This window comes from Podarcis gaigeae, assembly GCF_964106915.1.
Source record: "Podarcis gaigeae genome assembly, chromosome: 10".
Lineage (NCBI taxonomy): Eukaryota > Metazoa > Chordata > Lepidosauria > Squamata > Lacertidae > Podarcis > Podarcis gaigeae.
In genome coordinates, this window is record NC_139686.1 from 33,727,177 (window position 1) to 33,739,603 (window position 12,427).

A 12,427-nucleotide genomic window follows, 5' to 3' on the forward strand; every position below is an offset into this window, starting at 1 on the left:
GATAAGCTGAACATTTTACTAGCAAATGCAAGTAAAACTAAAGTCAAACACTAACCTCCAGGGCTCTCTGTTTCTTCCGGATAGCTCTCTTCTGACTAGCTTGCTTTTGCACAGAAGCAAATGCAAGTGAAAAGGTTTCCAACCCAACCAATTTCTTCAAAAGCTCTATGATTTCCTGGGAAAGATTCTTCAGAGTTGGATCTAGCAAAGATAACATGATTTTGAATACTCAGAAGTGTCTTCAAGTGCTACAGAAGGTCTATATTCAATGCCCCATTCTCTCTTGTGCGCACATGTTGCATTCCAACAATATGTAGGAATTGGGACACTAGAAGAATCTGCTTTTAGATTATCATGTCATCCAAACCCACAGTTAAATGGTTAGTTGAAACAAGCTGGTTTGTATGGAGAAACCTTAATTAAGGTTAGCAGCTGTTTGCCAGGGTTCAGTCGGCACAGCAAATCGCAACTAATTTAAAATGGAAGCTAAAGCCACAAACAGTAGTGCCAAAGAAAAATGAGACCATGTGCCCACTCCACCATTCAAAAAGGGCAATTCAGGTGTAGGACAGAAACACTGCACAGTTGAAACACCATCTTAAGTCCCTTAAGCAGGGGTGGGGAACTGGCAAACCATGCTATAAAAGAAAAGCCAAAGCAAGCAAGACTTGACTCCAAGCCTGCTTTCTAAAGGGATCAGCTGTGTGACCCCCACTCCCAATCTGTTGGGCTTGGAATCCCCCATGTCGCGGTTTAGGCAAGGGGTTGGCTGTACTACTGTGACTCCCATGGGAAACTCAGTAGCACCGCCAACCCCAGCAGGCTTGCTCTCACCAGCACATGATGGTGGGCAGGTGCAGTTTGGGATAATCTGCCTCATGGGACCAAGTGGTTTCCCACCCCTGATCTAAAGCATCTGTCATGGATGCCAACACTTTCCGTTCCATTTTCTTATGCTGTGTAATGATGATGATGCAAGACAATTGACCTTTTGGTACAGGAAGACCACCTACTTAAATGGGGTGGGGACAGTCTCACTGAACACCTGAGCGTGACAACTCTCTTACCTTGATCTGCATAGGTACTGCTGAGTTCTCGGTATAGAGGGGCTATGATTGTAGGAAGGTATGGTTTCACCCTGTCTTTCCCAAGATCTACTGCAATGGCACCAAGGAATTTAAAGATGCAGGTTCTCTGAAAAGACACATACATTTGGTCACATGACCAGTCTGCAAAGAAAAATACTGTGAGGACCTAATTACTAGTGACTTACTTTTTCCAGAAACTCAGAAAATAGGTCTCAAAGCCTACTACATGTTACACAACTCTTCAGACCATTGGCATTTGGTTTTCTTAAAAAAATAATCTCTGCTCCTGGTTTTCATGTTTAGGTCTAACAAAGGGTCTGCTTGCAGTTTCATAGCCCTACTTCATTTAAGCTGTTCACGGGCTACATTTTTGTACCATTTGCACTGACACCTTTGCACTTATATCTGTGACCCTAAAACTATTGTCAAAGTGGAAGGCATTATTTGTGAAAGTAAAATTGTTCTCTCTGAAAAACATACAAACCTTTAAAGGGTCCTTGGGTGAATATGCAGCTTCACGTGAGGCCAATGCCAAGAGTCTTTTCATCACCCACAGCAGTGTGGCTGGGCTGCTTTTCTCTTTGTCTTCTTTTGCCTCCATGGTTGAAGTCTCATTTTCAACATCTTCTCCAAAGTCTTCTTGATCCTCAGCTTCCTGGCCCACCTTGTCACTGATTTCTTTGCCATCTTCTGGAGGAGCCATAACGTACAGTACCTTGGCCACAAACAGTAGATTCTTCACCACCTTAAATATAAAGCACAGATATAAAATGCAAAGTTATCCAAATACTATTTTTTTTAAAGGGTTTTTAAAATCAGGCCTATCAAACTTTTCCCACTTGGGTCATACAACAGCTATGTAACTGTGGACTACTTAACAGGTGTTTGGAAATCCCTTCATGCGTGGCCCCCCAAAAGCCTAGGGTTCAACACCCTGGGGGCCCTAACTAATATAGAACCACCATGGCACTTGATCTTTAAAAAAATAATGCAATTACGGCAGCCAAGAATGTACACACAAGATAGGAAAAGAGCACCAAGAAGAGCCGTTCCAGTGAAAGAGAGGCACATTCATTTATATGGTAGGCATCAGTCATCACCCCCCCCCCAAATTAAGCATCCGTCAGTTTCAAATGGAAGAGTATCCCAAATCTACATGGTGGAAATAAATCACTGTGGAATAACTAGCCCCCACTTGGTCTTCAGATGCACAGTATGCCTGCATAATTATAGCTTCAGCTGCTCTGTACTGGTGTACCTTAAAAGCTTTGCACAAATTATAATCTTAAAACCATTCACAAAAAGTAAATATGTAGTATCAGAATGCAATAAAAATCCAAGCAAAACACGAGAAATACCAAGCGGTGTGATCAGTAATGTTAGGGAAAGCCTGATTAAACAAGTTAGTTTTCAGTACATGTTTAAGAAGGGAAGGCCCACTTTCATGACATCACAAGGTGACATTCCACCAGTCATGGCATGCTGCCACAGCTGACTCCCAAGGTAAGGTGCTGGACGCAAGTTCACTTTTGTCCAATCTCCTTTGGGCCAATAAGACCCAGGCCCCTGTGGGGCAGTGTGAGGAGGCACCTCTCTTTGGGACACGGGGCACATCTCAGGGGGCAGGGGCAGTGGCTGCCTGGAGGACTCCCAAGAAGAGGGGAGATGAGAGGAGGCTGAGGAAACACTCCACAAGGGAGGGTGTTCAAAAAAGGGTGAGAGGCTGCCAGCCCTGCAGGCAAGGGGTGACATAACTGGGCTCCTGAGCCCCACAGGGGTGCCACAGAAAGAATGTAGTTGGTCAAGGGAGCCGTGGGCTCAAAAAAGTTGAAAGCCTCTGCTTTAGGGAGTGCCAATTCTATTTTATGCTCCAGGCACCAGAATGTCTTTAGCTGCCTCTTTCAATTGTGTGCTATTTCAACACGCGTATCCCAAAATGTGAAAAAATATCTGCCAAAAACCTTACATAGTTACTCACCTGTTCTCCAAGACATGGATCTAAAAATTTGGACTTCAACTGATGACAGAATGCTAATGCAAGTGTTTTCATCTGTAAAAGCAAAGAAAAGTTACAATCATTCTGAAACACAGTGAAGCATGAAAGGGCTGAACTGACTGTGTGAAGAAACTGCTCTCCCTAAGAAGTATAAATATTAAGAGACAAAAAGAGACACAATCATGTGAAGCTCTATCATGACATTGAAACTAATGTACATTTTTGTTTCTGCCATCTAATGGGAAATTGAAATGTGTATCAGTGCAAGAAAGGCAATTTAGGAGGGCAATGTTAACCTTTTTGTCTAGTTCTTCTGTTAAGAAGGTAGTTGCCGGTGGCTCTGTAGTACTTTCTTGACTCTTTTCCAGCTTTCTTTTACTCCATTTGTTAACAAGTTCCTCCGGCTTGTGAGCAGCAAACAGCAAGCCAAAAATCTGAGAAGACGTCGACCACACCCAACTGTGAGGGTACCATAAATGAGACTGCACATGACCTTCAGAAATAGAGAGAAATAGGCTTAAACTGTATCTATTCATACACAGAGGAATATCATTCATTCAATCAATCAATCAATCAATCAATCAATCAATCAATCAATCAATATATCGCCTTTCATCCCAAGATCTCAGGGCAGTTCAAAATACAAAAAACCCACAAACTAATAAGCCTCCCCTCCACAAACACATTGCAAAGGCCTGGTTGAAGAGGAATGTTTTTGCCTGGCACCTAGAGATGTCTAAAGAAGGTGCCAGGTGAGCCTCCCGGGGGAGAGCGTTCCACAAATGAGCAGCCACTGCAGAAAAGGCCCATTCCTGTGTTGCTACTCTACAGACCTCTTGGGGAGGAGGCACATGAATAAGGGCCTCAGTCTGTTCATATGGGGGGGGGGGCGCGGTGGTCCCTTAAGTATTGCTGTTCTCAGCTGTTTAAGGATTTATAGGTCAAAAGCCACATTCTGAATTGAGCCCGGAAACTGATTGGCAGCCAGAGCAGTCGGGCCAGGATCAGTGTGATATACTCAAACTGTCTTGCCCCAGTGAGCAACCTGGCTGTCAAATTCTGCACCAGCTGATGTTTCTGAACTGCCTTCAGAGGCAGCCCTACATAAAATGCACTGCGGAAATGTAACCTAGAGCAGTGTTTCCCAACCTTGTGCCTCCAGATGTTTTTGGCCTACAACTCCCATCATCCCTAGCTAGCAAGACCAGTGGTCAGGGATGATGGGAGTTGTAGGCCAAAAACATCTGGAGGCACAAGGTTGGGAAACACTGACCTAGAGGTTAGACAACAGAAGTTAGGAATACAAACTAAAAAGCCATTGTACACAACTCATTTTTCTTCATGTGAGTAGCGCCCTAGGCATTACAGATCCATCAAGTGCCAAAGGTTTCAAGAGCCATATAATATGACAGAACTACTAACCCCAAATATTGCTCAGCATCTCATTGTGTTTATTTAGTTCAATAATATTGCATTCCTTGATTAGTTTGCTGATCAAAGTTAGGAAGCTGAACAGCAGTCTGTCGGCAGCCTTTTCTTCAGTCTCTTCTGCAACCTTCAAAAATGGACAGTGAAAGAATGACACCCTGAAAAGCCATCAGTGTACGAACAGTGAAGAAGTTTCAATTTAAATAATTGTGGCTAAATATAAAATGCAACCAAACAACACTTGCTCTTTTTGACTTTGCAAACAGTCAACTGCCTAATTTTACAACATTGAAATAGACTGTGGTATTCAACTATGTTTTACTAAGAGCAGACCCACTGAAATTAATAAGCAGTACTAAGTTATGTCCATTAATTCCAATGGGTCTGCTCTGAGTTGGAACTATTTTTACTTTTTATTTGTGTAACCAAAGCTACTACAAAGCAAATCTTGAATACCGTCTAGTGGTGGAATAGTCAAAATAAAATGAATTTGTAAAATACTGCAATGACACCTTGTTATTTGAGTGTTAATGTTTTTTCTCCTTGTTTTGAAGTTGAAACATTTATTGGTATATAAATCTTGTTATGAAAATAAGGATATGAATATGTATAGGTTTTCTCACATATAATGGTTTTAGTTATCAAAATAATTTGAAAGAATCTTAAAATTTTATTTCACTGCACCACTGGGTAGGTGGGGAAAGGATAGAGAGACCATCAACATACTTATGGGGCCAAAGATATACTTTCACTCTACAAACTGGCAGCCTACCAGGAACAGCCCCAATTAATGACTTACATCTTTAAAATCTGAAGGATGTATTTCTTTCTCGATAATTGGGAGAATTGTCCCAAGCCTTTTTTCAAATTCAATTCCTTCAGCTTCAACAAATGTTCCACAGGCATGAGCAGCTAGCCTCTTGTGCACACGCTGTTAGGAAGGAGCAACATCATATTATTGGAGATTTTTGTGGATGGAAGGAAGGAAGGAAGTTAGGATCTCTGCAGAAGAGATTTCCCAAGATAGTGGGCACAACTGCCTTCTCAACCATGCAACCAGCCATAATTCTTGAACCCCACAAGAAATTGGCCCAGTTATGAAGGCTCCGCCAGCAAATGAAAGTTAACGGAACACAATCTCTCCTCCAAAGGATTCACCTCTTGACATTCTCTCGTTTTCATTCATCTAGCAAAAACTTCTGTACAGGACAGTAGTCAAACTACTGCTGTAAGCGGTACCTTGTCACTCTTGAACCATGAGGTGAGCAGGGAAAACATCAGGTCTCGGTTTCCAGGGCTAATCTTACTGAGGAGGCCTTTGACTGCCAGAGCTGACATCTTTTTGCACTTTGCTGAATCGTCGTTTACAATCATCATACATAGTGGGACAAAGAAAAGCCCACAAAATTGGTGCAGTAAACCCTGAAAAGAAGAAAGGGGAAGTCAGTAAGCTTGTTTGTTGGCAATCTCTAGACTACATGAGAAATGCTGGTATCCAACCACCACACCACCCTGTAAACCTGTCAAAGCAATCAGACCTGCTTCTGGTTCTGGGCTAGGGCTAGCTGCTTGTCTAGACAAGTGTTGAGGGTAGTGTACAGTTACTGGTTATATGAATACTGAGCTGAAATGCAGGTTGGTAAAGTGGGGAGAGGGGGAAGGGAGACTGCAAATAATATTCCCATTCAGCCATGAAGCTCATTGGGTGACTCTGGCCTAATCTGTGGCCAGTCCAGGTGCCCCTCAGCTTCTGGAGTCAAGGTATGTACAAGCCTTGGGGCTCATGAGCTCCACCCCCTTGCTGCCTTGTGACTGAAGTCTTCCTGGGTTGATTAATTGCAGTTTCCTGCTAATTCCAAACTGTGAAACTCCAAACCATGGTTTTAAGTCTTGCTTCATTTCCCAAGTTGGACAAATTGAGAAACGGCAGTTCCTTGACTCAGAAACACAGTGCAGCAAAGAGGAGGGGGCAATATGAGGGTGGACCACATGGGCACAAGGCTCAGGCATCTCCCAAGTGCATCCACCCAGGCCTGAATCCTCAGCCTAATCTACATCATCACAGGGTTGTTGTGATAGTTAAAGTGGATGAGAGCATGTATGCTTCCTCAAACCCTTTGTAAGAAGGGCAGTTACAAATGTGACAAAGAAAGAAAAATGAACATGAAATTCAATCCATGCAGGCTGTATTTGTCCTCAGCAATACCAGCATACTCTGAAAAGGCAACACAGCAACACGCTCAGGAGCAGCGCCCCATATCCTATACATGTTTTCTCAAAAGTAAATCCTGCCAAATTCAATGGGAATACCTCCCATCCAGCCTTAATGTCTTATATGAAATGCCATATTCTAGGGTTCAAGCTGAAATACGGTAAAGGTGGGAAGTTTGTGATGCAGTTATACATTACCTGGGGGAACATTTCAAAGAGGTAAGCAATCATTTCCAAAGCAGATTCTCTCCCTGTCTCATATTCATAACTAGGGCAACAACAGAACAGTATGGTCAGTGTCCTCAAGACTTGCAACAATTTTTGGCACACTAATAGCACAATCCTACACATGTTTAATCAGAAGTTAAGTTCCTTTGCATCTATTGGGACTTAGGAGCTGTATTTAAGAAAAGTACACAGCATAGCATATATTTTCATATTACACCTTGCTTTTGCAAACACCTGGCCTTGAAGAATGTTCATGTGTCTTTTCTTTAATAGCTGAAGGCGAACAAGAAGTTAAATACATATGATGGTCATCACTGGAATCTCAGATGTTATATGTGACAAACCACTTTCTTCCTCCATACATCTTTTCTTGTGAAAGATCTCCACCTGAGGCCCTGAGGAGTCACTGTCAGTCAGAATACACAGCACATAGCTAGGTAAAGAGTCTGGATCTGGTAAAAGGCAGCTTCCTGTGCTCCTAATGCAATTATTCATTCATATACAAAGAAAAAAAATGTCAACAGGAACCCAGAACAAAACTTCATAACCAATGAGGGAACATGTGCAGTGTACAGAGGATATAATTTGCTTCCAATACTCTACTGAGGCTTTATCCTAACGTCTTGGCCCTGCATGGCTCTATTACTGTGTTGTCTGCAGAGGGTCCCCATTCTGACCAGAGGGTAAAGCCCAGCCTTGTAGTTGCTATTTTTTCCCTTTATTGAGAAAATAAACAATAATCTCTGTGCACTTACTTGAGTTGGGCAAAGATGTACTCAAGGTTGGTTTTCAGCTTCTTACCAAGTGGATAATCGAGAATATATTTCAGGTAAATCTGGGGGAGTGGGTGGAAGAAAACAAGAAACAATTGGTTAAAACTCCAAAATACCCAATTTGTGCTCTTGCCAGCTATAAAATAATTGAAAAAATGGGAGCTGACAAAAAACAGTGGCTATGATAAAAGGGCATGAGCACGCCTCCCCTCCCCTCCCGCCTTTAATTTCTACAAACCTGTCTGCACTGGATTCGAACTTGCTCATTTTGCCCTGTGATGGCAAAGTTTGCAACCTTCTGCATAACACCATCAATTTCGGGAACTACCAGTTTTCTGGATACGATCGCCTTTTTGAAAAGAGAAAAACGTATGACTGAGTCATGATTGTGTTAAATACAATTTGAAACTCATGTTTTTGATCAGCTTTCTACACATCTGCCCAAAACAATTTTGCCCACAACAAAACTACCAGCTTTATACACTCGGAAAAAGATTTGAGACTTCCATTTCCATTTCAACAAATGATTCTTAAAAGACAACTTGTTACAGTGCAAGCGATACCTTTAAGAGGCCAAAGGCAGTGGCCTGTCGTAATGAATCGTAGATATCTTCTTCAGCATATCCAAGCAACACTTGTAGTTGTTTCTCTGTTATGTGACTCTTTGCATTCCTCACAAGCAGAGTTACACACTGTAATTAAAATTTAGCCTTATGAACATGACCATTACAGAATGTTTTACAAGATTCAGAGTCCCCTGAGTGTTTGCAGGGTGCTCTCTACAGGTGTTGTGTGATCATCACCTCCCTACCCATTTGGGCTGCAATCCAAAACATTTACTAGGGAATGCGCCCCATTAAAAGACAATGGAACCTCATAGGGCTGGGCTGTAAAATCTGTAGAAAAGGCTCTGGGCTCACTGTTCCCCTACTTACGAGGTCAGATTGGTGAGAACCATTTTATGGGGGAGGGAATGTTTGAATTTTTACCATTTCAGCACAAACTTTTATTTATTGCAGCAATGTACTTGTTTTACCGACATGGTTTTACCTGACATTGTTTTACAATGGCATGATGCTATCAAACTACTTTGGGACCTTAGAATTAAGTAATCTGCAAGTTTTGTAAACCTTTGTTTTTACTGAAAATATGGGTGGTGACAAAATGCTACATGGCTGTCTCATTTTGTTACCAAGGATAAGTGTCTGTGCAGTGTGATTTTGAAATATCAGAATCCGCATAGCAATGGAACTTCTACACAATGTGTGGGTCCGACCATTACAGAGAATGGATTGTCTCAACCTACGGTCGCCTTGGATATTCTAATTAGGGAGCTGCGCAGTTCCCAGCTTCTGAGGATCACTGCACAGAGAAAAGCTTTTTTTATAAAAAAAAGTTCTGTGAACACAATTTTTTCAAAACTATTTGCAGATCTAAAGATGTCTGAAGTCCCTTTTCTATCACACCAATCATCCATGTCACACAAGTACATAAGTCTGGAAGAAAAGCACCCTGCAAGATCAACATTGAGCTGTTCTACCAGTTATAACTTACTTTGAAACAATTTACAACCAAATGAAAATTCTGGCCTTTAGCAGCTCCTGGCTTGGCAAAGTCTTTCAGCAGAACGAAAAGCCTCTCGATTAGCTGCTCTATATTCTTGTCTACTGCCGGCAATGGGAACTTTAAGACCCACAGAAGGGACTGGAGAGAGCCAGTGATCACCTGCAAAGAGAACAAATGAATTAAGAAAGAAAAAGCTAGGTGGGTCTATAGAAATGTTTTGTGCCAGCCACAAATCCCTTGAGACTGGAATTCTTGAGCTTTTTGATCACGTGAAGGATGCCACTTTTCCCAAAGCCCTCCACACAATCCACGCTTGAGTGGCAATTCACATTGATGTCGACAGTCTTCAAGAGTCAGGAGCAAGTGTCAATGTCAAGTGCAACTCCTTCACCCACCTCCTATTATGCTTTTGCTTTGGTGCAAAGACTCTGGTTTGTATTAAACGACATTTCTGCAGTGCAGGTGTAATAGGGAACCCTGGTTCGCATTAATGACAGAATGAAGAATTTTGGCCCAGGCTGAACTTTGCCATCTGCCAGCATTGCAGAGGTTAGAGCTATTGCACTGAGTTCAGAATCCTACCTTAACATCTGTGGACTGAAGGCAGTCGACAAGCAGCTGAACGAAAGGATCCAACATTTCTAAAGTGTGATCATCTGAGGAATTTATTTTGGACCTCTTCAGACTCATGTGCAGTAGCTGTAATAGGAAATAAGCGCTTGGAATTAAATGCATAAATTAAAAGGGGTAATAGATCTGAAAAATGAAATTGTTTAAAAGAAGACTAATAAATACTACTACTACTACTACTACTACTACTAATAATAATAATAATAATAATAATATTTATACCCCACCCATCCAACTGGGTTTTCCCAGCCACTCTGGGCAGCTTACAGCATATATCAAGGGCAACCTCGGGTTGTTAGCAGCCAAAGGCTTCAGATGATAACTGACAAGCTATGCAATTTCAGTGATATCTTGGAAATACAGCTTTTAAATTAAGACCTGAGAAACACATGAAGGATCAGAGGCATGGGGTAAATGGATGGAGAAAAAGATTCTCACCACCCCTCAATGTCAACTCTATGCTGCTCATTCATGGCTCCATGCCTACCTAAGAAAATCTCCCTACAGTCCCAATGCGGAAAGTGCGCTATAAAGCAGTAAATCTCCATAACCACATTTTTCTACAACATGAAATAAGCCAGTGCACTCATCCTCACTCCTCTCCCCAACCTTCCTCTGTGCCCTGTGCTCCTCTCACTTCCTGTTTAACAGCAAACACCTACACTGGCAAACTTTTTGCAAGCTATAGTTTACCCAGTTTCAATGTAATGGTGAAATGTGGTTTGTCACTAAACTGATAATAAAGAATGAAGTTAGAATGTGCAAGGGTTGGAAGAAACATGTGAGCACAACAAAAATCATCCTAATCCTCCCAACCACAGCTTGGACAAAAAGGAACATTATGTCTGAATTGACCCACTGCCTCAAACTTTTCACAAGCTGGAGATGAGGGCAAGATGAGCATTACTGCCATCTCTTATGAAGTGATGTTGGGCATGGCTAGAGTGGTCAGAGGAGTATATTCCATACTCCGCACCCCAATCAGATGAAGGAAACAAGAAGTATTAAATTGACTAGAGCACAGCTATGTTTCCCCCCCCCCAAAATATTCCTGCACTGAAGCATAAAGAAATATGTTTTGATTTCATTTTTAAGCACACAGGGCACCTCTTACATACCCGTAGCCCTGATTCAACCAGAATGTGCATGTTTGTCTTGCTGCTCACAGGTGCCTTCTGCCCTCCTCGAACTGGAGCTGGTGGAAGCAAGAGGCAGCTTTTTGGTTGCAAACGAGGATCTGGAGGAGCAGGAGCTTTGGTTCTGAAAACAAAACAAACTTTTCAGCTAGAATTAAGGCCTTAATTCATCTGAGCCAAGAACAGACATCACACTGAGCCAAGAGGAGAATCTTAGAATTGAAGAGTTGCAAGAGTCTCCCAAGGGTCATCTACAGTCCAACCTCCTTTTTTTTTATAATAATTTTTATTAAGATTTTCCAAATTAAAACAAATTAAATCCAATTTATACACTTCTTCCAATAACCAGGACTTCCCCCTCCCCCCCTCTTGTGTTCCAAATCTTCTAAATAAACAATTAAATTCAACAAGTTCTTGTCCCCAAATTACACTCATCGTCAATAACCCAATTTTTTCAAATTCCCATCCCCTAAGATCTGTCTATTCCCTTCCACGAGTTCCCCCCTTTCAAATATAATGCAGATAAAAAAATAATAAAAAAATAATAATAATTTTACAGCCTTTGGATTCCAAATTTCCCTCCCATCTTTCCCTGTTGCGTTCCTTATATCCCTCCAATTCTAATATCTTCCTGGTGTTCCCACATTTCACTAAACCCATATCCCTCTGATTCTTTACCAGTCATTTTTAATCACAAGTGTCCAATCTTAGAAGGAGTCTATCTCAAAAAGGGGCCCATTTCTTCTATCCAGATTTTTGTATCCAGGAGTAAAAACTCCAATTTTATTTCCATAAGCTTGTCAAATCTGGATATCCCAAATGTCCCCACTTCCAGTTCTGTCCAGTTCTTGTTGTTTCCTTATTCTTGTCGGTCACTCTCCTCCTTTTTGTTTCCCTGTTCTCCCGCAGAAAGGTTCTTTTTCTGAAAGCTTCTAATTCCTCTGCAGAGGCTTGTTATTCAGGAGCAAAACATTACGTCATGTCCCTTTCATTTTCCAACAGATAAATCCATTGTTTCTTGTAGTATGTAGACCTCTGTAGACAAAATAATGTTCCATTTCTGCAGTTTCCCAGGAGATTGAAAGTTCTGTTCAACTGTTCAAGTTTCCTGGCAAAAACACATGCAATATCCCTCAGCTCCTCTAGATGGATTACAGTAACTGAGTTCCCTTCCAGATCACATCCACCAGTCCAAATAGCTTGTTGATCCTTATTTGAAACAATTTGTATCCAATTTATATCCAAATGTAACTGGCAAAGTCCTCAAAACACCGTCTCTATTTTGTTCTTCCGTTTTGACAGCTCTTTGACAGCTGTCAAAACCTCCATTACTCTTCTCCAGGTATTCTCGTGAATCGCTCCAGGGATTCC

At 41.7% G+C, this 12,427-nt stretch overlaps 1 protein-coding gene across 2 annotated transcripts in view; it reads right to left on the reverse strand.

Annotated features, from left to right (window-relative positions):
* Positions 1-12,427, reverse strand: part of UTP20 (UTP20 small subunit processome component) — a 59,740-nt gene that overhangs the window by 638 nt on the left and 46,675 nt on the right. For both annotated transcript variants that reach the window (XM_083698511.1, XM_083698510.1), the window contains exons 47-61: positions 11,039-11,180; positions 9,873-9,989; positions 9,279-9,449; positions 8,288-8,416; positions 7,963-8,073; positions 7,707-7,786; positions 6,922-6,991; positions 5,752-5,934; positions 5,312-5,443; positions 4,507-4,639; positions 3,381-3,577; positions 3,067-3,138; positions 1,573-1,833; positions 1,068-1,194; positions 56-201 (exon numbers count right to left, since the gene is read on the reverse strand). In XM_083698511.1, coding sequence (XP_083554637.1) covers positions 56-201; positions 1,068-1,194; positions 1,573-1,833; positions 3,067-3,138; positions 3,381-3,577; positions 4,507-4,639; positions 5,312-5,443; positions 5,752-5,934; positions 6,922-6,991; positions 7,707-7,786; positions 7,963-8,073; positions 8,288-8,416; positions 9,279-9,449; positions 9,873-9,989; positions 11,039-11,180 — 2,071 coding nt within the window. The remainder of the gene's footprint in view (positions 1-55; positions 202-1,067; positions 1,195-1,572; positions 1,834-3,066; positions 3,139-3,380; positions 3,578-4,506; positions 4,640-5,311; positions 5,444-5,751; positions 5,935-6,921; positions 6,992-7,706; positions 7,787-7,962; positions 8,074-8,287; positions 8,417-9,278; positions 9,450-9,872; positions 9,990-11,038; positions 11,181-12,427) is intronic.